This window comes from Esox lucius, chromosome 8 (genome assembly GCF_011004845.1).
Source record: "Esox lucius isolate fEsoLuc1 chromosome 8, fEsoLuc1.pri, whole genome shotgun sequence".
Classification (NCBI taxonomy): Eukaryota; Metazoa; Chordata; class Actinopteri; order Esociformes; family Esocidae; genus Esox; species Esox lucius.
In genome coordinates, this window is record NC_047576.1 from 5429892 (window position 1) to 5456442 (window position 26551).

The 26551-nt window shown below is 46.4% G+C and overlaps 2 protein-coding genes across 7 annotated transcripts in view; both read right to left on the minus strand.

Annotated features, from left to right (window-relative positions):
* ryk (receptor like tyrosine kinase) overlaps positions 1 to 23322 on the minus strand; it is a 63080-nt gene extending 39758 nt beyond the window's left edge. The window contains exons 1-5 of one of the 4 annotated variants that reach the window (XM_010896420.5): positions 22526 to 23322; positions 3585 to 3706; positions 3306 to 3441; positions 2951 to 3082; positions 1491 to 1553 (exon numbers count right to left, since the gene is read on the minus strand). In XM_010896420.5, the coding sequence (XP_010894722.1) occupies positions 1491 to 1553; positions 2951 to 3082; positions 3306 to 3441; positions 3585 to 3706; positions 22526 to 22745 (673 nt within the window). In that variant the 5' untranslated portion in view covers positions 22746 to 23322. The remainder of the gene's footprint in view (positions 1 to 1490; positions 1554 to 2950; positions 3083 to 3305; positions 3442 to 3584; positions 3707 to 22525) is intronic. The other 3 variants (XM_010896421.4, XM_010896417.4, XM_010896419.5) reach the window with 3 other exon arrangements.
* A 508-nt stretch (positions 23323 to 23830) lies between these two features.
* sned1 (sushi, nidogen and EGF-like domains 1) overlaps positions 23831 to 26551 on the minus strand; it is a 41450-nt gene continuing 38729 nt past the window's right edge. For all 3 annotated transcript variants that reach the window (XM_020049379.2, XM_020049380.2, XM_013134876.3), the window contains 4 exons: positions 25300 to 25387; positions 24735 to 24817; positions 24599 to 24626; positions 23831 to 24472 (listed from right to left, as the gene is read on the minus strand). In XM_020049379.2, coding sequence (XP_019904938.2) covers positions 24601 to 24626; positions 24735 to 24817; positions 25300 to 25387 — 197 coding nt within the window. In that variant the 3' untranslated portion in view covers positions 23831 to 24472; positions 24599 to 24600. The remainder of the gene's footprint in view (positions 24473 to 24598; positions 24627 to 24734; positions 24818 to 25299; positions 25388 to 26551) is intronic.

The following is a 26551-nucleotide window of genomic DNA, read 5'->3' on the forward strand; positions in this document are numbered from 1 at the left end:
ATTTCCCATGAGGCAACACAAACAGGCATTACATTTTCATTGTTTTGTTCTGTTGAACATCAAAAACACTGTACACCAGATAACAAAACCAGCCCTAGGGCATCTACTCCCACCAAGAATCCTCCAAATCTACTCCCACGAAGTCTCTTCCCAAACCCCAGGTAAGCCTCTCCTTTCAGACCCTGTGAAAAGCCTCTCGTCTCCCAGTCCCTGTTAAGCGTCTAAGCCTCCCAGTCCCTGTTAAAAGCTTCTCCTATCCCTGCAGTAAAGCTTCTTGCAGTAAAGTCCCAGTTAAACCTCTTCTCCTCCCAGTCCCCGTTAAGCCTCTCCCTCCCAGTCCCCGTTAAGCCTCTCCCTCCCAGTCGCCGTTAAGCCTCTCACTCCCAGTCGCCGTTAAGCCTCTCCCTCCCAGTCCCCGTTAAGCCTCTCACTCCCAGTCCCCGTTAAGCCTCTCCTCTTTCCCCAGTGCCTGCCAAAAGCCTCTCCTCCATGTCCCTAAAACTGCCGGAGACCCCTGGTTCCAGGACATGGCCAACCAAGCAGAAGGAAAAGGTAGAGGGGCTAATAGCTGCTGGTTACTGCTGGGCAGATCACAGGCAGCAGGCTCACTATAATAGGACTGAATCAACCCCAGCAGGTCAGATAATAAAGGTCAAATCACTGGAGAGGAGGGGGAGAGATGAGGAAAAAACAGATTTGAATGAGGCGGAGAGGGAGGAGTGGTAGAGAGCCTTGTTGTTCCACAGACAGTTCATTGGATGATTCTTTCTGTTAGTAGGATGATTAATTCAATTTCCTTGGGTATACTACCACTGAAAAAAGCCCACCTGGGCCCCATCACATCCTAGACTTAGTGTAAATAGACCCAGGTCCCGGTCACATCCTAGACTTAGTATACACCGACGCTGGTCCCTGTTGCATCCTAGCCTTAGTGTAAACAGACCCAGGTCCCTGTCACATCCTAGCCTTAGAGTAAACAGACCCAGGTCCCTGTCACATCCTAGCCTTAGAGTAAACAGACCCAGGTCCCTGTCACATCCTAGCCTTAGAGTAAACAGACCCAGGTCCCTGTCACATCCTAGCCTTAGAGTAAACAGACCCAGGTCCCTGTCACATCCTAGCCTTAGTGTAAACAGACCCAGGTCCCTGTCACATCCTAGCCTTAGTGTAAACAGAACCTGGTCCCTGTCACATCCTAGCCTTAGTGTAAATAGACCCAGGTCCCTGTCACATCCTAGCCTTAGTGTAAACAGAACCTAGTCCCTGTCACATCCTAGCCTTAGTGTAAACAGAACCTAGTCCCTGTCACATCCTAGACTTAGTGTACACTGACGCTGGTCCCTGTTGCATCCTAGCCTTAGTTTAAAACAACATAGGCCCCTGTCACATCCCAGCTTTAAAGTAGATTTCCCTTGTAACATCCTAGGACTGGTGTAAACTGACCCAGGCCCCTGTAACATCATAATGTTAATGCCACCAAGGCTACTTACTGTCCGGCCGCTGAAGGGTCTTGTTGTTGGAGACAGGGGGAGTCTTTGGATCAGGGTCAATTCCTGTTAGACACACGGAAGGCGTTAGAGGCAGTACGGCAGAGCGGACGGTAAAAGGACAAATTTGAATTGCAATAAATTACTTAAATCAATAATAACCTTTGACCTACAGCTAGAAGTATGATTGTTAGCTGCCCCATTTAAAACGACCCATAAGCAAAATTATTTCCAGAACACACATTTCTCAGGTTACACCATGAATGGTATTAACAAAAAACCTGTGATAAGTTGACATTATTGTCATTGTCAACAATTGACATTCACAATAATGTCAATTGTTCTACAGGACGACGTTGACCAGAGCAGAAGTTGAATCCACAGGACAACGTTGACCAGAGCAGAAGCTGACTCCACAGGACAACGTTGACCAGAGCAGAAGCTGACTCCACAGGACAACGTTGACCAGAGTAGAAGCTGACTCCACAGGACAACGTTGACTAGACCAGAAGCTGACTCCACAGGACAACGTTGACTAGACCAGAAGCTGGCTCCACAGGACAACGTTGACTAGACCAGAAGCGGACTCCACAGGACAACGTTGACTAGACCAGAAGCTGACTCTACCCCATGCAGTGACACAACGTCTTCAGTACAGAAGCATAACTCAGAGAATGGTTTAGGGCCAAGATGGGATTCCACTTAGTACTCCATTGCCCTGGGGGATTTTGACCTGGGCTCTTATGATAATTGCTTTAACAAACATCATCATTACAACCCAAGTCAGCCACTTAACAGACCTCTTAACCAACATTCATAAAGCTACAGGGAGGAGAGAAAGAAACGTGAGGAAAAGCAGGAGATTACACACAAACGCCATTCTTCTCAGAGAGCTAATTTGACTCATGCTCAAAATAAGCCGCTCGGGCATTCATACATCTATTATCCATTTCCTCTGTGGAGGCTTGAGACTAGGAGGCTGTGTGTGAGTGTGTGGGGTTCATTCCCCTCAGTAAAAATTACACAGATGCCGTATCTACATTTGAGCCAGGTTGCGACAGCAGAAAATATCCTGCAGCAACAGGTACAGATGAATGTCCAGCAGGTTAGAATGAGTGACTGTGAGAAAACCGCTCACAGATGAGGACAATGAAGCGAACATGGAGGAATCAAAAACAGCCAGATTAATGATCGTTTCTGTGTTTGAATGTTCAAACCCCTACTCCAGATGACAGCGTATGCTTAATTCCTACATTTAAGTACATTTCTGTAAACAAAGATCAAGTTATATTTCAAAACAATTATTTTCAGAACCCTTTTAAAATTGCAAATACAACACGTGTTTAAAAACGCACAGCAGGAAAGTTCTCCTTTAACAGGGCGATCTATTTAACATCCTGCCTATATCAACTGAGCACCAGTGTGTTCGTCTGCGAAAGAGAACCAGGAGAGGAGAGACTTACGTTTGTAGCACATTTTCCTCCTCTTAAAGTTGAGCACTGTGAAGTTATTCGAGTGAATGGTGAGGTTGAGCTGTACTGTCAGAACCGCTTCCCCGTCCACCTTGCCAGAACAGAACAGGTCTACTCTAAACACTAAAGACATACAGAGACACACACAGAAAGGGGGGGGGGGGGACGACAGAGAGCGAGAAATGGAGAAAGCCAAATCATAAGGGAGTCGTGGAGAGGGAGAGAGCGCGAGAAAGACAGGAAGTGATTAGTTAGCTGATGTTGTCGATGCAAATAACAACATCAAATAAATAAATATTAACATAAACACTCCTTAGAACGCAGGAAGAGATAACCGTCTTAGTACCCGAGGCAGACGGGAGGTGCTGATTGGTTGACAGACCTGAGGTTGTGCGAGGCACCTCCCCCTGGACAGAGATATTGCTGTGTGGTTGGTTCATGGTTGCAGGTTCATCGACATGGAAACCCATCCTGTACTCCACCTGCCAGAGAACAAAGAAATGTGAGTGTCTGTGTGCGCGTGTGTGTGTGACAGGGAGTGTGTCTGTGGTGTGTTTGTGTGACAGGGAGTGTGTCGGTGGTGTGTTTGTGTGACAGGGAGTGTGTCGGTGGTGTGCGTGTGTACCTTGTCCTTGGAGCGCCAGGTGAAATGTAAACTGTTGGTGTCACTGGGTACAGGTAAGATGAAGGAAAGAGCGTAGTGGTTCACCACATCATCTCTCACATAGTACAGCTCTGCATCTAGACCTGTAGAGACACGTCTGGTTAAGACCACATAAACACCAGGATCTAGACCCGTAGAGACACGTCTGGTTAAGACCACATAAACACCAGGATCTAGACCCGTAGAGACACGTCTGGTTAAGACCACATAAACACCAGTATCTAGACCAGGGGTGTCCAAACTATTTCACGGAGGGCCGAGTGTCTGCAGGTTTTCGCTCTCTCCTTGTATTTGATTGACTAATTAGGTTACTAATTGGTTAGTTTCCACCCTCACCTGGTTTCTTAGGTGTGAACTGGGAACCAATTTATAGGAAAAACCAAAAACCTGCAGACACATGGCCCTCCGTGGAATGGTTTGGACACCCCTGATCTAGACCCGTAGAGACACGTCTGGTTAAGACCACATAAACACCAGTATCTAGACCCGTAGAGACACGTCTGGTTAAGACCACATAAACACCAGTATCTAGACCCTTAGAGACACATCTGGTTAAGACTACATAAACACCAGTATCTAAACCCGTAGAGACACGTCTGGTTAAGACCACATAAACACCAGTATCTAGACCCTTAGAGACACGTCTGGTTAAGACCACATAAACACCAGTATCTAGACCCTTAGAGACACGTCTGGTTAAGACCACATAAACACCAGTATCTAGACCCGTAGAGACACGTCTGGTTAAGACCACATAAACACCAGTATCTAGACCCTTAGAGACACGTCTGGTTAAGACCACATAAACACCAGTATCTAGACATACAAGAGAGACAGGGTAGTAACTTTCCATGCATTTGTGGGACAGAAAACAAAAAAAGTTAATGACACACACACACACACAGACAGACTCAAAATATCCCGACTGAAACGAGAGAAACTCTCATCTCATCATGTAGGTAACCTCACTATGCACTCAGAAAGAACAGCCCTCATACATTCCCTACAACACGCCCTAGGCTGTCTACAGAGACCGCGCATAGAAAAGCATATGGAAAGCTTGATGTGCGATCTCCATCAAAAGAGCATCAGCCCTGCACTAAGGTCAAAGCCCATCAGTGCCCAGGAAACCAGCCTTCAGGTCCACGAAATACATTAACCTAAAAAGGATTAAATTTTTTATCAACCTAATTAAAAAGTTATAAAACAAATGCTGAAGAACTATCAAATGAAGAACAAATAATGACAGTGATTCGAATTTTGTTGCAAAGCAGATAATGCTTTTTGGAAGCACATTTGGCAACTTCACAGGTGGAAATAATTTACAGGAAACCAACGAGAAGGTGTTAGGGCTTAAGAACAAATCAAAGCCATCAGGAGGTCCTGGGTGAGTCTCAGACAACCCTTGAAATATGACAGCAATTTCCTATCTGGGAGGAATTCGGGTCAGGGAAGGCTTACGTGGGAAATGACAGAACGGCTTTCCATAAAAAAAAAACACAGATCCAGAGAAAGGAACGTCTACAGCCTGATCAGATAATATCCCGTTCAATTCATCGGCCAGTTTTTCCAATCACTTTCACTCATGTGCGCATGTTAAAACCACCTGTTGTGTATTGGGAAGGTGTGGGTGCACCCCAACAACACAACTTTGTAACTGTATACAAAATAAATGTTCTGCACATAAACTGCTGATTGGCCAGCTCATCATTGGAGTAATAAGTCTGTTTGAAACAGTCCTAAGCATTGTTGCTGCCATTTGTGTGCTTTATTGGATGGGAAAGTGGGGTTAGACAGTTTATACTGAAAGAGGGGGGGGGGGGTCCATATCCAGACCTACGCTGTTGCAGTAGAGGTGCAGTACACAGTTGTGCTCAAAAGTTAGCATACCCTTAGAGAATTGGTAATATATGTACCATGTGTAAACGAAACATGAGTGTGCAGGCAAAACACACGTGTCTTGCATTTCTTATGGGATTCACATTCAACTTTAAGTCATAACAGAACGGCACAATCTTGTCCCTTGCATACAGAGTGTGTGTGTGTGTGTGTGTGAGACATTGTATTTGATGACACTTGCTAGTCCATAATGTTTATAAGACACTACACCAGTAGCAGCAGAAACCAGTGGGTTTCTACAGAATTGCAGTGGTCATGTTGACTCAAACGGCATTGGCCTCCTGTCAAAATCACTCAACGAAGCTTCCTGTTGGTTTACACTGACAAACACCAAATCAGTGTGGTTCCCAGCCAGGGGTCATGGTTATACTGTGTAGATACCAGGAGGACCTGCTGCGTTTGGAACTGGGATCCTAGTGAAAACAAAAAGGTGACAAAGCGCAACCATTTGGGCGTTGACTGGAGCCCTGCCTATCTGCTAAGCCCCAGCTTAAAACAGACCACAAGGGCCTAGAGAGTTGTTAACTCTGCTTGGTCTTTTATTTTCAAAGAGAGTATATCATATTTTTCCTCCTCCCCCCCCCCATCTTCAAAAGGCAGACAAGTATTCCAATTAAGTCTCATAAGTGCCTGGGATTCCATTCCGTATCGGTCTGCTTAGGTTATATTTGAAGATATAATGAAAGACAAAGAGCTGTGTTTTCATGTGGTGGTGTTTTTTCGAGCTTCTGCATCTTTGTGGCTGGATGGGCTGTCGGGGACTCACTGACAGCCCTTTCAAGTCCATAATACTACTACCACCGCCTGTCTGACTGCCTTCAAACCACCACCGCACAGCCTGTCTGACTGCCTTCAAACCACCACCTCATTCTACACAGCCTGTCTGACTGCCTTCAAACCACCACCACACTGTCTGTCTGACTGGCAAACTCAGCAGAGCTGAAGTGTCTCAACCTTCTCCACTGGCTGTGATGTAACTGTTTGCTCCAGCAGCAGTGTAGGAGGAGCTAAGACGTCATACAGCTGTGTAGAATGAGGAGCTAAGCCGACATGTAGCCGTGAGGGAGGAGGAGCTAAAACTTCAAATCATTGTTGGAGGAGGAGCTAAACCACACTGCACCAGGCTTTAATCTTAACTTGGGTAGTGGGATGTAAAGAAATTCCACTCTTTATATCCCACTACCCATTGCAAGAACAAATCAGACTGGAGACACCTGTGGACGGTCTCATCCAATGTATTTAGGGAGAGTAAGAAATAAAGATCTTACCCCACACACCAACAAGACTCACAGGGTCTGTGTGAGCAGTGACAGCCACTAGGGGGCAGTGGGATTCAGACATGTCATCATGAGCATGGCATTCATGTACTGTATACATGAGCTGCCCACACAGCCAGTCACCCTGCTGTAAACAGCCCAGTGGAACAGTGTACAGGAGGGAAGAAGAGCAGTGGTGTTAACACACTGGTTCATCCCCAATGACACCCTATCCACCACACAGCGCACTGTTTCTGAACCGGCCCCACCCTTCCCTAGGTAGAGCACTTGACAAGGTACGTGTTGTTATTTAGGAGGCATCCTACGAGGCGATGTAGATCATGTTGCTAGGGGACAAAAGGTAGCTAGAGTGGCGGGGGCGTGGCTGGGGTTACAAAGAACTTCCTGTGTAGCGGAGGAGCCTTCATCCATTAAGAGCACAGCCTCCGTGCACTACAGAGAGCACAGCCTCTGTGCACTACAGAGAGCACAGCCTCCGTGCACTACAGAGAGCACAGCCTCCGTGCACTACAGAGAGCACAGCCTCCGTGCACTACTCAAAAACAAACTGGAAACACAAAAAAATTTGCAGCCTGCTACAATCCAGGTAAAGGTACATGAAAAGAATTACTAGGACTGAGTAAAGCGCAGCAGAACAGATCTGTTGACTAGAATGAGCTTGTACGTTCTAGTAGCCCAGTCCTGTTTTCTATGGCAGTCAGTTGAGGACAGGGCTGCTGGGGAATTTAGGATCTAAGGTTTCACAGGGACAATGTTGTTAAAGAGAGAGCCCTTCTCTCCATCGGAGATTGAAACAGAGATAAAAGACGTCCGAATGTGTAGGGGCACGAATATGCAGATCTTGCCTTTCCTAGTAGACCTCGGATCAGCCTTCAACCAATTTCACAGGAACTCTTTTCCAAACGGCTAAATGTGAAGAATGGCTTGAAATTCGCTTTAAAATTGCAAACATTTCTACCAGCTCGATAGGGAAATGTGCAGAATTGGCTTGAAAAAAAATCCAAGATAGAGGCCTCTAGTCTCTTATTCTGCAGGCAGGTTTCAACTTTCACCATGCCTCGACCGCACCTGAGAGAAATAATTTGAAAACTGAATCCCTTTAATCCAGTATGTATACAATAGAGATAAAGACTATTAACAACATTCAAATGTATGATACAGGGATGTGGAACAACAGGGACGCAACATTGCATTGGAACTAGTAATGCTGCTAGTGTGCAGTTTTATGCTTTATTTTAGTCCAGCTATATTCTTGCTAATATATTCTTCTTAACTCTCACTGCGTAGTTGTCGGGTGCCATGTCACAAGAATTTGACTGTGCAAGGTGACGCTGTGTTGTTCGGTGCATTTGACAAATACAACTTGAAACTTGAACCTGAAACTTGAGCATTGTTGTAAAGCGTTGGATTGCAGCCTAGATGGTAAAAAGTAAGCCTCCACCAGCCAAAACGAACTGAACGAAGGTCTTTGTTGACTTTCATCAAGCAAGCCATTTAAGAAGTTGTTATGGCTCTTGGAGGAACCTCTGTGGAATGTTTCTTTCACACTCAGCTGATAACGTACAAAAGGTGATACTGGTAGAAGCCGGGTCGTTCCGGGCCTGTGTGTGTGTTGTCAAACTGATTACCATACCTCACTAACACAAATTCCAGGCGAGGTAGAACGCGAGCAAACTCTGGTGGTTTGCTGGCTGGTTCGCGGCGACAGGAAAACAGGTCAGTATTACAGCTCCGGTGCCACCAGAATGGACACCAGGCCACGGACGAGGACACACTCAGCGGTACAAGACATTTTGCAGAGTTCAGACCAGGCCTTAGATTTCACTGCAGCCCCCTTGAGGTCCGTAATGCCCACCTTCCACAATAAATGACTGCAGCCAAAGTTGACCGTTGTGGAAATCTTAAACTTTTTTCCTGGTTTTTTCCTGGTTCCGCTGCCAGTGAGATTGACACTGCTCTATCCAATCAATGTGATCCGAAGCACATGAACTCCAAAAACTCCATTGTTATTGGCCAATGCCCACCTGTGACTGTTACTTGTCGATAGGTCTGCGTAAGGGAACAGCGTGTAGTTCAAAAACAACATGAACGCAAGGTAAACAAATAGTATATTATCTACGCTATAGTTGCGGTGTGGTGCTTTTACTGGTGTTCTAATTTAGCGGATGTTAACTCAAATGTAATTGGTGAAGTTATTTTCTGAGTTAGCTAGCTAGCTAACGGTCTCTTGTTAAAATGGGTCTCATCCTTGGTGCCCTGGAAAATTATGAACCCCTTAAGGCCAAGTGGCCTTGCCCTTAAAATTGCTAAATGTGTGGCCTGGTTCTGACAAAAACATGCTATAACCAGCAAACATGCTTTTCCAAAAAAAATCCCCACAAATTCAAATAATGGCAATTCTCTGCGCAAACGGTCGGTGGGGTTTGGGGGAGTGGCAGAAGAACGAGGCAAAGCACGAACTGCATTTGCATCCTCAACAGCACACTATTGTGGGTGTGGTGCATGACCTTCGACCCAGGCCAATAATAGTGCGGGGGGGGGGGCATGACGGAGCTGAATGGGGGGGGGGGGGGGGGGGTGACAGAGCTGCAGAACTAAATGGCGCGGGGGTTCTTGCGTTGTGTATGGCTGAGGGGGTCTTGGTGAGGTGGTTTCCTATCCCAATAGAACCCTGTTTACTGAACAAACAGAGATATGAGGAGCTGTTTGTGGCAGGACGGCTTTAACCCCCCCGGGCTGATACAGGCACACACAGCGGCCCTTCTCTCAGCTGAATACGGAGCACGCACTTTCACATGGAGAGGCTGTGTGTGTCTCAGGGTCTGTGTTCACGTGTTGAGTGGCCATAGCGTAGACGGCCATATTGCTGCAAGTCCATACGTTGGTATAGTATCTGGTATTTAGGGGCAGGCACCGAAACATACATGAAAGCAGAAGCTTTGTGTTTCCCCCGAAAGGCCTGGGCCAAGTTCATTATGGTCCTCTATCGTACAGACAAATGCTTATTCCCCTTCTTGTCGGCTCATTTTAGATGGAAATCTGATATGCTGGCGGGTTTGGAAACAGACTGCATACAATGTATGTGTCAGATGGATGAAATACATTCATGGCACAACAATAGAGTACATACGGACATTATACCGGCCTTTTGGACTTCAGCTGACTTTGGACCAGACTTCCTGCGCCCGAACGTGACAAATGGACATAAAACCAATCAGAAATACACTGGCACACTGTTGGCGAAGGTGCCCATCATCTCTGTGAAACTCGGCGACTGGTTCACCAAAGTGAGCGTTGTTGTAAGTTCGGGGAAACACTGCCTCGACATTACAGAAACAGTCACGCTAAAAATGAAGCGGATCTCCACAGAAATCATCACCGGGTCTGTTGCCGAAGAAGGCATACCTTTCAAAAAACCTCCCACAGAAAAGGTAATGGAAGGCAATGAGTTGTGAAGGTTTTAAGGTCAGAGAGGAAGTGGTACCGCAGTCAAACCGTCTCAGGTCGTACATTGGGTGTTTTCAAATTGACATGAGGAGGAGCCGTGCCATTCAAAACAACATTCACCTTCCATTCATTAACAGCGTCAGAAGACCAGCAGTGAGAAACCTCAGATGAAGAGTCGATACGCGGGCAAGAAACAAAACAACAACCCAATTAAATCTGCAATCTCTTCTTGACATGGAGTTTGGACCTCAACCGGACCCTGTGCCTGTCCAATGAGAGCAGCAGACCTCAGACAAAAGATCTGGGTGGGAGAGTGGGGTGTCGGGTCCCCCTTTCAAACCAACCGGAACCCTTGGTGAGTGGCATGAAGGAAATGAATGCAGCCGTCACTCAACCACACAGGGTTCTCCAAAACTGCCATTGCCCTTTCAGACCATCTGGAAAAGAGGGGAGGCGAGGTGGAGAACGGTTGGAGGGGCAGAGGGCGGTGGAGACACGGAGAGGGTGGTGGCGTTTCTAGGGCCGTATTCAAGCACACAACGTATTGCGCGCGCGGGGTGGGGGGGGGGGGGGGACTGGCGTTACACATCGCTTGCACGTCCTCGAACAAAAAAGCAGGAGATCCGTTTGCCGCAAAAGATTGCTAAGAGCAGGGGGCTTCAATGCAGAACGTGCCGGGTCAGAATGTACCAGGCCGCCCACCTTGAATCCAGAGAATGTGACGCACTCACACGTTCTATGTAACCCGTTGGGAGAACATCTTTCCTTGTGGATTCCATTCTGACGACTAAGGAACAGGACGAGACGTAAATATAATCCCCCCCCTTTCACATCTCACAGTCTACCGGCCCCTTAACACGCAGTCATTACACTCTGAATGAAAACTGAAACGTTTCAGCAGCCTGGGGTTGCGCTCACCAGGGCGACCGGAAAAGCCCAACATGTGCCCTGCAATGAAGAGAAGGCAGGATGAGAAGAGAACCCGTGTGAGTTACCTGTGAGGGCCAGAAAACACTCCCCTAGTGTGCGACTATCCTGTGATGCTACTCTGTGATTGGGTCCACAGATTCTGATGCTGCTCTGTGATTGGTTCCCCACCTGCTGATAGATCTTCCACGGAACGTCAAGCTCAAACAGGCCAGTATTATGGGGAAAGCTCACACACGCGGCTGATCAAGGTCGTGATGAGGAATTGGCTGGAGAAAACTTGCATTTCAATGAAAAGAAAAAACAACAACATGTATTGCCATATTTATCGTCTGGTGAAGTTCATGTGGTCATCCCCTATTGGGGAAAATGAGTGACAGGGCCTCTGTTTTTACTGTTTTATAGATTATTTTGAGGGCCGGCCCATAGGACACCCAGGAGTCCCCGGTCTGACACTCAGTAAATTAAAAAAAAAGAGGGAAAACAGTCCAGGTGGTATGTATGTGTGTGTGTATGTATGTATGTATGTATGTATGTATGTATGTGTGTGTGTGTGTACGCATGCGCTTGCACCTTATGCAGGTCGAAGAGGTGCTGCTAGAGGGAAGCTAAAGTCAAGGTCACTTTAAGAGGCGTGGTATCTCCTGAATTCTCTTAAACATACCACCCCAATTTAACAAATAACATAGAAAGAAAATAAACCCTGAGGCCAGCAGACATGAGACTATTGATACCCATTAGTCTGGGAGGAGTTACAAAGCCATTTCCAAGCAATTTGATGTACATCATTCCACTGTACAACGGATCATCTACTAATGGAGGAAATTCAATACACCGGGCATTCTACATTGAGCAGGTCTCTGCACCAAATTCAGCCCAAGAGCTGACCAAAAGATGCTCTTAGAAGTCTCTAAGAAAACCAGGTAAACATCAATAGATTTATGGGTCTCTGTTACCACAGTCAATGTTAAAATGCATAAATCAACTGTCAGTAAGAAGCTAAATCTGACACTATGGGTTGGGTAAGGAAGATGCCTCTGCTCTCAAATAAGATTTCCCAGACAACACGGGGATAAAGACCAAAACTACTGGAACAATGTGCTCTGGACAGATGAGTCATTGTGGAGTTTTTCGGACACTGCCAGAAACCAGAAAAACAAAACACTGCCTTTGAACAGAAGAACCTCATACTAACCATAAAGCATGAAAGCAAAACTGTCTGGGTCTGCTTAACTGAATCAGGGCCAACTTGCCATCAATGAGTCAACAATGAAACCATATTGTACCATAGAATTCTTGAAGAAAATGTGAGGCCATCTGTCAAAAAGTTGAAACTCAACATGGATCTTGCAACAGGACAATGATCCAAAACACACAGTGAAGCTAGAACAGAATGGCTAAAAAATACATCGGATTAGACATGTTAGGTCAAACTAACATGATGAACTTGTTAAGCCAGCTAATGTCTCCAGCTTGTCTGGTCCAAGTCTCAACATCCAGCACAACTCTTACTGTCCCAGCTGAACGGTCTGGTGCACTCATTATGAAACATCAGTTAACTGTTAGTTGATTCTCAAATTCTTGACAGGTCTTCTGGATGATGGTTGAACCCAGCTGGGCAGGGTGGTTCAGTAAGGGTTGGGGCCAGCCGGACATTGTGGGTGGGTTAGAGTGGGGGGCCAGCCGGACAGTGTGGGTGGGTTAGAGTGGTGGGCCAGCCAGACAAGATGAGTGGGTTAGGGTGGGGGGCCAGCCAGACAAGATGAATGGGTCAGGGTGGGGGGCCAGCCGGACAGTCTGGGCGGGCGGGCTGAGGCCAGCTGGACAAGGCGGGCGGGCTAGGGCCAGCTGGACAAGGCGGGCGGGCTAGGGCCAGCTGGACACGGCGGGCGGGCTAGGGCCAACTGGACACGGCGGGCGAGCTAGGGTTAAGGCCAGCTGGACAGCCCGGGACAGCTTGAAAATTGACAAATGCACCAGAACCCTGGTTAGGGTAGAGGGCAGCCCTCCACTCTAAATTAAAACCACATGCTGCCATTACCGCAGCTCCAGCCTGCCATCCACATCAGAGAAACACCGGTTCCAATTAAATAGCAGGGAAACCGAGAAGAAGAGGCACCAGCAGGGCATGAGGGAAGGCAAAAAATTACTGAGCAACAACGACACCGAAAAAACGAAAATAAAAACATTGTGGTGGTCCAGATACAGGTCCTGCCCCTGTGGCCTCGGGTGGTATAGCGGTCTAAGACGATTCCTCAGGTGCATTTATATCTCAGGATCCTGGGTTCGAATCCAGAACGCTGTTCCCTCAACACTCCGTAATTCCTCTATCATTCCCACTCACCGTCTTCCAATAACAAAGCAACACAAGCCAATCATAGAGACCCATGGTTCAAGTCAAAGTAGCTCAATATAATAGGGAGTTTCATTTGAATAGATATAAAATAGCGTGCGGGTATCTGGAAGAGCTGTCTAGGTATAGTCTTGATTCTAGGCTTTGTGTTTGCCTTTGGAGACAGCTATTGTTCTGTCATGAGGACCAAACAGGGCATCAATGGGAGTCAAGACAGACACCAAAAACAACAGTGCTTGACGTTAAAAAGATCTGCAAACCCAAAAATCCTGCAAGGCCAAAAAAGTCCTCCACGGTAGATGACTGAAGAATGCTCACCAATATGATGGAACTTCGGAAAAAGACAGACCAGGAACATTCCCCCGAAACCACCAGGAGGCTGATCGACAATCTGTAAACCACTAGTTAACTTCAAAAACAGCATGGCCAGGTTGGAGCTGGCTAAAAAGTACAGAGAAATCCCTAAAGCGGTCTGGAAAAAAAAGTATTGAGCGCAGCTGAGACAAAGATTAACATGTTCCAGATTGATGGCAAAAGGAAAGTACAGAGAGAAAAAAAGGAACTGCCAGGATCCACCGCACACCACCTCATCTGTGAAATACGGCGGAGGGGGGCGTTACGGCTCGGCGGAGGGGGGCGTTACAGCTTGGTCTACACACCCCTGTAAAAATGCCAGTTTTTTGTGATGCAAAAGAATGATACAAAGATAAATCATAACAGAACTTTTTTCACTTTTAATGTGACCTATAATTCAATTGAAATCTTCAAGGGGGAAACAATTAAAAAAACAACCTCACAATAACCTGTTTGAGTGCATCCTTAAACTAACACTTTGTTGAATTACCTTTAAGTGGTTGGGGGGGACTATTCGACGACAAAAGCTGAGGAACTATCGATAGTGATATATTTGTCATCCCTATCAATTTGTTGAGGTAATCGGAAGAGATTTCACCCCGTGCTTCCTGAAGCACCTCCCACAAGTTGGATTGGCTTGATGGGCACTTCTTACCGGTATATACCATACGGTCAAGCTGCTGCCACGCCAGCTTAATAAGCGATGTGATCTGATGACTGTGTTGGCCATTCCATTATAGACAAAATACCGGCTAACTGCTTCTCTAAATAGTTCTTGCATGGTTTGGAGCGGTGCTTTGGGTCATTGTCCAGTTGTAGGAAGAAACCGGCTCCAATCAAGCGCTCTCCACGGGGTATGACATTGCGTTGCAATATGGAGTGATAGTCTTCTTTCTTCAATGTCCCCTTACAAATCTCCCACTTCTCCCCCAACAAAACACCCCCAGACCATCACATTGCCTCCACCATGCTTGACAGACGGGGTCAAGCACTACTCCAGTATCTTTTCATTTGGTCTGCGTCTCACAAATGTTATTCTTTGTGATCCGAACACCTCAAATTTTGATTTGTCCGTCCATAACACTTTTTTTCCAATCTTCCTTTGTCTCTATCTATTTGCCTTTTTAAATGATTAAATTGGATTAGCAAACGCAATGTGCCATTGGAACACAGGAGTGATGGTTGCTGATAATGGGCCTCATTAAGCCTATGTAGATTTTCCATTGAAAATCACCCGTTTCCAGCTACAATAGTCATTTACAACATTAACTGTGTCAACACTGTATTTCTGATCAATTTTATGTTACTTTAATGAAGAGAAAAAATTTAGCTTTTTTTTTTATAAAAAAAAAAAAAAAAAGTGTTGTCATGCCGCAATGATGAATCCAATATTTACACAAATACACCTGAAAAACAAGCTGCAGGTCCATACCTCAGCCTCAGAATAATAGTTTCATTTAAAATGCAAACGTTTAGAGTATAGAGCCAAAATGAGAAACAAAGCTTCAATGTCTCAATAATAAGAGTGCACTGTAGACTTTTTCCAGGAGGGGCTTAGAGCCCAAAAGGCTGGCTATTAAATGGATAAGCACGTCCTTCTACTACTGTGGTAATGGAGTGGGGTGAGGGTCAGGCTTACCCAAGCACCTCATGACGGCGTGGCAAAAACAACTGTCTCCCTTACTCCGCGGATCATGTGCTCCACATCAGACCCCCTACCCCGTAACCACGGCAACAGCTAAAAACAAAAGCCTGGGACTTCACAAGCGAGCACGCAACGCACGGACACACACACACACACACCAAGGGGAGCAGCGCAGACTGACTGGCCGTGACTGCAGTTTCAGAAAAGAGGATCGGAGAGGAGGGCTCGGGGTGAGGGGATGTGTTTAACATCTGGAATTAGATCCCGAACTCAGTCCGCTAAAGAAAACTCTTTGGATGTTGGAATAATCATAGCGTTCCTTCCTCCGTAAATACATTACAATATCATTACACTCCTGGCTCAACTCCTCAGCAGTAACCCATATTCCCTATTTAGCTCACAAAGGTCTGTGGACAAAAGGCAGCCCACTGCATAGGGATGCTGTCTGGATGATGGCACACCCCATAGCATCTCCTCCGAGCAAAACGTGTCACGATATCGTCGCACTTGACAGTACGTGAAGGACTTCATAAGGCGTGACCTGACAGACAGAAACACGGTTTCAGAGTGGCTGCAGCCCCCTGCCCTGCAAAGACTCTTGCTGCTTCTAATGTCTCTGTTTGAGAGTCTTGCCGGGCTGGAGGTTCTGCGGTCATGGCACCTGAAGGCTACAAACATGGGAAGACTGCACAGTTAAGGAGACAAGAGAAGAGGGGAAAGACAGGAGCAGAGAAGGAGAAAGGCAAGTGGGCTCAAAGGAGAGAAGAGAAAGAGCTGAGGAGTGGAAAAGAGAAGGAGAGGAGAAAGGGAAGGAGAAGAGAAAGGGATTAAAAGGGAAAAGATGAGCAGAGAGGAGTAAGAGGGGAGAAGAGAAAGAAAGGGGAACGGGAACGAGACGGGAAGAGAAAGAAAGGGGAACGAGACGGGAAGAGAAAGGGGAACGAGACGGGAAGAGAAAGAAAGGGGAACGGGAACGAGACGGGAAGAGAAAGAAAGGGGAACGGGAACGAGACGGGAAGAGAAAGAAAGGGGAACGGGAACGAGACGAGAAAGAAAGGGGAACGGGAACGAGACGAGAAAGAAAGGGGAACGGGAACGAGACGGGAGGGTGACGAGAGGTCCCAGGCAAGAAGCATTCGGACCAAAATGGCCGTCATTAGTTAACACGAGGCAGAGCAGTTGTAAGCCTAAAGCGGTCTTCTCCCAAACCTCTCTGTGTCCATTTGATCCATTCCAGAACTACAACACTTAAGTCAACTTGTCAAATAATCCTCAGGCCCTCACTAAGTAGTAAGTGAACAGCTACAAGACAGTTCCTGTAACCCTGGGGGTCCCCCGAGGAAAGGTTTGAGAACCAACACACTGGACTTGAGCAGATGTCGGTTCCTTCGTAGCCTGCCTAGTTAGGCTAACGGTTAACAGAGGAGCGAGCAAGCCGGAGAAGAAAAACAAGCACAACGTGAAAGGCCCCGAGGCCTGCTGATCCACGTCATCACCGGGCCGACACATGAATACAGACCTCCATACCGGTCAACTGAAAGGCCTTGAAGGAAAACAGAAGCAACTAATCTAGGCCCTGAGGTAAGGAGAGAGGCTCAGGGGGAGAAGTAGAGAGAGGGGAGTCAGAGAAATAGTTGTCAGAATGTTAGAGAGTTAGAAAATGAGTGTGCCAGGGAGAGAGAGAGTTGGAGAGAAAAAGAGAAAGTGAGAGATGTAAGCAGAGACACAGAAAGGAAAAGGAACTGCAATTTAAATGGAAAGCAAGGTGGAAACGGAGCTGCACATCCTACTCCCTGCCAAAAATACCACCTCCGTACACGTTTCCCTGAGATCACATAGATCCATGAACAATTTATAAACAAATAGAACATTTATAAAACCTCAGGTAATTCAACTTGAAATCCCAGCAGCAAGATTTATAACCAGTTTACACAACTAGCATTGCAAACAAACGTTTAACTGGACTTACTCAACCCATTGACTGTGCAAACTGTATATTGTTATGCAATTTTCCCCAACAAATTAAAGTAACGCTGTGGAAGCTTGGCAAAAAAAATTCTTGTAAGTGACTTGGCATGATTTCAATACCAAATTGGCCCAAACACATAGGGGTGGTCATTAATATTAATAACCTGTTGCATTGTCAATATAGGGATGGCGTTTCATTTAAAACATAAATTGCAATTTGTAGTTGTAATCAGTTGGCAATTAATTATAAGAACATCATAGAAATGATTTTAGGGAAAACATCTACATGATTGTCATAGGCGATAATTTTTCTTGTTCCAAAGTATGAAAACGTTGTGCTCCATCTTTTGAATCCATGATTTCATCGTCATGAGGAACTTTCTAAAAGTTGCATGCACACTCAAATTATCTGATCACCTTCTGAAACTCTATGGAAGAGGATATCGGGTCTCTACCATCCTCTGAAACTCTATGGAAGAGGATATCGGGTCTCTACCATCCTCTGAAATCTACCATCCTCTGAAACTCTATGGAAGAGGATATCGGGTCTCTACCAACTTCTGAAACTCTATGGAAGAGGATATCGGGTCTCTACCATCCTCTGAAACTATGGAAGAGGATATCGGGTCTCTACCATCCTCTGAAACTCTATGGAAGAGGATATCGGGTCTCTACCATCCTCTGAAACTATGGAAGAGGATATCGGGTCTCTACCCTCCTCTTATATAGGCCGCCTCCTCTCTTTTTACAGTCAGTAACCATTCAGGAGGCCACATGCCTTCATCACCACCTACAAAGCAAGAAGCCATCAGTGGATCAGAGGACATTTTGTTTATGTCCAGAAAGGTAGCACTTCCCTGTGTATTTTAGACCAGAGACCCACAGCATAAATAGGGTCCCAGAGACACAGAGAGGCACACACACACACACACACACACACACACACACACACACACACACACACACACACACACACACACACACAACAACAACATAAGAGTAGGGGAGTAGACAGGAACCACAAAACAGACACTGTCTATCGTATTCTCTAGCCTGGTAAAAAAGGAGACTGTCTATAGTGAGGTATTCTAGCCTGGTAAAAAGGAGACACTGTCTATAGTGAGGTCTTCTATCCTGGAAAAACGAGACAGTCTCCAGTGGTGTCTTCTAGCCTGGTAAAAACAAGAAACTGTCTCTAGTGGGGTACAGTCTGGTAGAGAGCGAGGGGGTACAATAAATTCAGTAACGTGTGATGGACTAGGATATCACTGATAGCACAGGGCCTCCTCTCTGGGAATAGTCAAACAAACACTGGCAACCACACAATGCAGTTTGATTTGATTAGCCAAAAAAAAACATGTTTTCATGACCAGATGCAAAAGGCAGATTAAGGGCCTGAACCGCGTTCCTTTCGGTCTGATTTGAAGCAGTCAGAAGTCTCCGGTATCCTCAAGTAAACAGTTCATAGCAAAAACATATGGATTTTAATGCTTGCTTACACAGAGAGTCTGCAAAAAGTATGTAATGAAAACGTCCATCGTAGACACGGCGTGTCGGATGAGTTACAGCCGATCTCACTCCTCCTTTCAACAGAGTCTAGAGGAGGACAGACGGACAGGTTCAAGTGAAAGTCCCGAGCTCCTCCGCATCTCGGCATCTCAGGCTGACGTCGCGCAGCAGAGCAAGTCAGATTAAGATCTGTAAAAGGAATCACAGAGCCTCGGCAGACCCGAAGAGACAGAGCGGGAAACGGCTGAGTGGGACGAGGGGAAAGCAGGAAGGTTAGTCTTCAACCAGCCCTGGGATGAGACAGGTGGGAAGCTCACACTGAGGGGAGGACCTCGCAGCTGGTCTCAGGCGTGGTCCTATGGACACACTCCTCATAGCCTGGCCCCATCTCTTTGTACTATAATGCCATCTCATTGTCACTCATTTATTGAGCTTGTCAGCCATGGTGTGGGGTTGCAGCAAAAAAGGCACTGGAGACCAGGCTATATACCACACCGCAGGCTTCGCCACAACAAACTCCTTGGCAAGGATCAGATCTATTCAGTGACCGTTGACCATGAGAAGAGGTGTAGGTCGCTGGGGAACAGTCTATTTACAGCCATGGTTGGTGAACCAGTGTCTGGTAGGGTTGATTCATGCAGCTGTGCTTGATATGCCAACACGGTTTTGGAGACAAAACAATCCTCCCCTGTTAGATTGAATTAAACACGGCAAGACTGAAACAAATTAAACCGTCCGCAGGCCTTAAAAAACGCTGACAAGCAGACATCAGCCCCACATCCAAGGGAGTCAATACATTTGTTCCAAGCAGCACCCAATTCCCGATTGGCACGTCTTTTGACCGAGACCAAATGCTCCCTGAAAGGAACATGGTTCCACTGGCGACTACAGGATTCCACTGGCGACAACAGGAGAAGCCCCCTGGTTCCCCTGAGGAATGCAGAACCTGAAACGACACACCGTTCCCATTGGCCCTGGAGAAACAAGCGGCGCGGGCCCCGGAGAGACAAGCGGCGCGGGCCCCGGAGAGACAAGCGGCGCGGGCGGCAGACAGGAGCTCCTGGTGTTATCCCGACATCTACGCTGCAGCAAAAAAACAGAGGCCCACACATGGATCCCAGTACCTTAAAAAGCCTCTTCGGTCTGGGTGTCTGTGCTGCATAACGGCTGTGGGGCTGCCCAGCGAGCCCGGGACCGGTTCCTACCGGAAAATAACGGTCAGGCGGACCGGTCTGCGAGGAGTCCAGGACACCGGTGTGGCATTGCAAAAATCATACCGGATGAATCCTGAATGGCCGACAGCCGCGGTGGATGAGGCAATATAAAAAGGATATGACATTACGTGGCTCTATAACGCTGTAATTGCGTTGGCAACCAGTTTGCAATAGCAATAAGGCGTCTCAGTTGTGAGTTAAGTGCTGTGTCCAAGCACTCGTGCCTAAGAACAGCTCTTAGCCGTGGGACACACACCACACCCCCTCACGTTATTGCTTAATTATACTATCCTGTATCCAGATAAACACGACAATAAAGACCTTCCTGTGTAATTGCCATTTTAGTATGTTATTACCTACTGATACACCAAGCGGCAGCCAGGGAGACCGTCTGAGTGCCACAGCAGACACCTGCAATGTTCCTGTCATGATCTGAGGCACAGACATTCAAGAAAACGGACTCAAGAATAATTCCCATAATTCCCTGCTCACAGCCATGACCCAAGTTACATGAATCATTGTCCACCACCAACCAACATGGCTGCCTGGTTCCGCTGTGAGACAAAGCGTGAAGAAAGGTAAACAGAGAGCGAGACGGGACAGAAACGAGGACATAGTGCACTAAAGACCACAGGGCACTTTAGGACACAGATGACGAGCTATGTTAAAAGCACGTTTCATTACCCCCAAGTAGTGCACCCTGACGGGGGTTGAGAGAGTGTGGGCCTGGGGCCTACAGCTCTTTGTGGAAGTAGGCCTCAAAGTAAACTCTCTTACAGTCCTGAAGACACAAGGTCTGCGCAGTTCTTTTTCCTACCCAGAATACGTGCCTTCATCGTGTGCCTAAGATTGAACTTCGCGAATGAGTCCCAAATCATACACTATCCCCTTAGACGGCCTCTCTACTTCGAACCAAGCCCCACCATACAGAAAAACAGGGTGCCATTTGGGACGCTCCCTTATCACCAGAGGCTGTTTGAGCTCCTCTCGGCTCTGAAGAGCTCTCTCCCTCAGGAAATGGCTGCTGCAACACTTCAAACCCATCATTAGGCACCACCTTGACGACTGCTTCCACACGGCCGGGCTGGCCTCGTCTCCAGCTGACAAACCCTCGCTTCTAACAGCCCACTCAGTCACAACGGCCAATCAACAGGGTGGTGCTTGTCTGCTCCTGGTCACGTAAGGGTTAACCCTGACCTGAAAGCTTGCCAGTCTTGGCGCAGTCATGGTTACGTTTGGCTTGACGACGTTTGACAGACCGATCCGTGGCCCGGTTACAATACAACATCCCTGAAAGGGAAAGAGAACAGCCCGAGGAAATGGAGCTGATCTGGCTTTTGAGAGTCTGGAGAAACCATTATATAACACCGGGCTCCGAACAGCTCAGATTTTTTTTACGCATTCAACAAAAACTATGGACGCGTTGGGCTAAGAATGCAAGTTAGCCCAACTATTGTCAGTCTCTTAATGCAGTATAGTCACAACAAAGTGGTCCCCGTCTCCTCATTTCATATGCTTCCTATTTGCGTAATGAGTTCCTAAAAGTTGTGGGTTACTGGGTTTGGATCTGAAATATAATCCAACACCGCATGTTGTTTTCTCATGTTACCATGACAACACGTCACATCATGACTGACAGACAAGGCAGGCATTCATCATGGGCAACCGGACTAAGGAGCAGCCACCTACTGCTACATCCAAGCGAATGGCTTAGTACCTTTTTGGGGTGCGCGTTTGCATGTTGTAGGTAGCTACTTCTGAGTTGTCTGGTAGATGACACTTCCTCGGCGCCCAGCCATATTGGACTTAAGTGAATATTTTATCACTATGGTAAGCCATCAAGTTACTAGCTAACCAGTTGCAATGTTGCGTTGTTGGACTTTGCTTTTAGAGGCAGATAGCTGTGTCACGTTAGCTAGTCAGCCAGGACCAATTAACACACTGGACTGTAACTTCACCAAAGAGGTGTAAAAGTACGAAGTACTCCGCTGAGTGCACCAGTTAAAGGAAGTTCCTAACTAAGACCTTAATAACCCGGTAAAAATAAAAACTAACCAGTGACCTTAACTAATAATTGTTCCTCAACTAATAACTCTTACTTTTTAATTAGTTGATCACTGGTTAGTTACGAACACCTTAACCCGGTAATTTCTTAAATAGGGACTTCGATAAGACGGAACAGATCTGAACTCAGGCGAATCCTTTGTACTTTTTAACACCTCTGCTTAACAACATTGTTTGGATTATCTCACAGCTGGCAAGGTACTATTTGTAGTTACTTTACCACGGTCTTTTGTCAAGGCTCTTACCCAAAAGCTTCTTGACCTCCTCCTCGCTCATGTAGACGTTGACACTGGGGCGATTGTTGATACCCGGAGCGGGAGCACTGCTGGTGCTGGCGAGGCAGACGGCCCCTTCCAACAACAGAAGGAAAAAGAACCCCCCAAGTCTCCACTGAACCGAATGTGGCCAGCCCCGACACACGGCGGGGCTGCCACAGCGGCGAACCAGTCCCTGCTGTCTCAACATCGCAGTGGTCTTGTAGCTTAGCTAATTGTTGTGCTTCTTCGCTACGGCGTCGTTAGTTGATTCCCCCGCCTTATTCCCGAATCGCCAATTTATGTTTCATCCGTAGCTCAATTTAATTCCCAAAGGCAACATTACTATTTAATGTTCACTCGCTTTTTGTTGTTTTCTTTCCGTTTCTCCCTCTTTTTTCTGCGCGTAATGCTAGTTAGCCAGCCAGCTAGTTACTGCTACATGTACCTTACCGATTTACTTAGCCGGACAAGAAGCTAACTTCGGACAGACCGTGCTAGTTAGCTAGACCGCGCTCCAATATGCGGGTTTGTTTTTTTGGTCAACTTGTGAATGTTTTGCAAATGCCGCATTCCCTACCCCCCGTGCATAATTTACCACGTAGATCTGTGCAACTGGGAAAACCGAAAAGATAAATAGTTACGATTTCTTCGCAAATAGCATCCAGGGTTGTCCTTTCATGGTCCCTTCTTCCTTCCCTTTCCAATCTCAGCTTTCAGTGGAGAAAGGAGGGGCTGGGAAGAACAACGCAACAGGGGTGCGCGTGTGCACGCTGATGACATGATGCAGGGTCCAGCAGGAAAGGGCGCGCGTCTTTAAATCGCTTTAAATTCGGGGAACTTAAACCTGAAGGCAAAACGCTCCGAAGTGGAAATGATCGAGTGTGCAGATACATTACAATGTAATTAAGTGCATTTGTATGAGAGTTTTTCGTTGAATAACGCAATGGGTTTTCACCAAACAACTTACCCAGGTAACATTAGCCTAGAACTCAACATGTCATGTAGTCTTAGTATTACAGAACAATTAAGGCCCGTTTTACTGGTTTCCTTGTTTCAAAACAGACCAATTGCAGCACGGCCACAATTGTGATTTTATCCTAAAATAGATATAATACAGACACGATGTGGTGGGCCATGTATGCAATGAATAACGCAAACGATTCCAGTATTTAGTCAAAATTGGATCACATAAATACATATTGAAACTTCAATACGTTTAGACATTAATTCACAATTGACTGACATAAAAAATAAAGCATATCACAAAAAAATACATTTTAACAATTTTATTATTAAAATATTCACCTACAAAACAGCCTATAAACACTATTTACACGATAGCTAGCAGTGACGTTTGTTTGGAGTCAAGAGATTAACACAGACAGTTATTTTCCAGTACTGATTGTTGAACATGTTCTTCGGCTCAGAACCGTTTAATTGTTGGGACACTGAAAGACAGTGGTTAATCAATCCATACAGATTTTATGGAGGGGCTGCTTGCTTGTATTAACACAAACAATCCTACGATACAGAGTTTAGAGAGGGGTTGCTTGCTTGTGTTAACACGAACAATCCTACGAAACAGAGTTTAGAGAGGGTTTTGCTTGCTTGTGTTAACACGAACAATCCTACGATACAGATTTCCCTGAGCTGAGGGACAAAACTGCTAACTTGACACATGAGGTATGTATACGGTTCTCACTGTACACTGGGTCAGACTGTTTAGGATACATTTGTCATTCATCATGATTGAAAATTCAGTACAAACATTACAAAAAGTTTTGCAATTATTGATGAGTTTGGGCCCAAATCCCATTGGTGGTAGGGGGACCAGTAATGTTCCAGTTGTTAGCTTGAATACCCCCTCCTTCTCACTCAAGCTGGGGCTACGACAGGCCAATCTCTGGGCAACACGGGTCATCCAAGATCACCTTTCTGAAAATAGAGAAGACATTTTTTTTGATTAACTGAAGCCAAAGCAAATGATTGTATACTGTGTGACTGTATATTCAATATATCAGATGGGATCTTTGCTATATTTGTGTATCAAAGAAAACAAACCATCACTGTTGTCTGCTAGATCTTCTGTCTGTTGAAACAGATAAAACACAAATAGTATTTTCTTATTATAATATTTCCCAAGAATGACTTCCTTTAGGGCAGTAATATCCTCCATGAACACTGTCTTGGCACTCACTGGGACTTTTCTTGGGCAGCAGCGGAGGTCCACAGATCTCCCGATAGCAAACATCCTGCTGCACTTTATACGTCCTTTTATACCTGCGGAGCAAAAGAAGAGAAGCTCATGTACTAAATATACATTTACAGTAGGCTACAGGGGAGGGCCGGCACCAGAAATCTGCCAATTCTTATAAACAGACAATTTTTTGACCTCATGCCTCATTGTTAACCAGATTATAATTATTATTAGAATAAGAAAAAGAATATATAAGAAAAAAAGTCACACAAACCCACTTGGCTAAAAAGAAACCAGCCCACCTGGCATTTACCTGGAATGCCAGATGGCCAGTCCGCCTAGTAGGCCTCATATTCAAATGATTCAGACAATTCAATACACTCCCAGTCCTCCTCTTGCTACATGTGACACGTGCTACTGCGCAGTACAGCCTTCTTTTCTCGCCACCCTGCTCCTCACTGGGCTAACATCAGGGAATGCCGAGGCCTAGGTCCCAAACCACATCAATCCTGACAGGTAGAAATGTGCAGGGGGGGAACATCTCTGCCCGTTGTCTGGCACTCACTGGTAATGGCACACCTCGCCCACCCAGACGGGCACGCTCTTTGTTTCCGAGTAGAGTCGGGTGCAGGGGTGCGGTACTCTCTGGCAGACTGCGGACAGAGCACAGGACCCCAGGTAAACACAGAGAATGATGTGGCATCGACATAGAGAGGCTCTGAACAAAACGAAGGAACAAGAGTTACACAGCTATTTAATAGGAGAGGTAGAACACAAAGAGGGAGAGGGAGGGAGGGAGGACGAGAGAGGGGGAGTAGGGTAGGGGGAGAGGAAAGAAGGGAGGGAGGGGAGAGTAGAAGAAGGTAGTGACAGAGTTAAAAGAGATGGAGGGAGTAAGATAATAGAGATGTTAGATAGGCAGGAATGGGGGGGGGTTGACACTCCTCACTGGTGAATGATGCTTTTAGGAAAGGAATGTTTAAACAGCCTGATGGATGGAACCTGGGTAAGGAAATGCATTCAAGAGAGAAGTGGGTTGTGCATGTGTGCGAGCGTCTGTCTGCGCGAGGCACATTAATAGCTCGCGGAACCAAGATGTTAACATGGTTTTGACAAGTTAAAACCAAAAGGAAATCTCTGATAAACAAGCTATTTTTATCTGGAGTGTTTTGCGACGGATTTTAGCAGTAATGCGATGTTCCTTAGAGCGTGTTTCAACCAGCAGCGTTCTGTTGATGCGTCTGCATGTTGCTGTGCACGTCTGTGAAGTAATCTCCATGGACGAGAGAGAATTAAATGAATCAGAGTCTATTTCCTTTTGCCACGCCCGACCGTGGAGCATGGAGAAAGGGCCTTGGTCCTATACATTGGAAGGGCCTGTGGGAATGTGCGTCGGTGTGATAAAGAGTGTGCTGGGACTGTGTCAGTGGTTAAAGGTGGAGGGCAGTAGGATGTGGTGTGCTGGGACTGTGTCAGTGGTTAAAGGTGGAGGGCAGTAGGATGTGGTGTGCTGGGACTGTGTCAGTGGTTAAAGGTGGAGGGCAGTAGGATGTGGTGTGCTGGGACTGTGTCAGTGGTTAAAGGTGGAGGGCAGTAGGATGTGGTGTGCTGGGACTGTGTCAGTGGTTAAAGGTGGAGGGCAGTAGGATGTGGTGTGCTGGGACTGTGTCAGTGGTTAAAGGTGGAGGGCAGTAGGATGTGGTGTGCTGGGACTGTGTCAGTGGTTAAAGGTGGAGGGCAGTAGGATGTGGTGTGCTGGGACTGTGTCAGTGGTTAAAGGTGGAGGGCAGTAGGATGTGGTGTGCTGGGACTGTGTC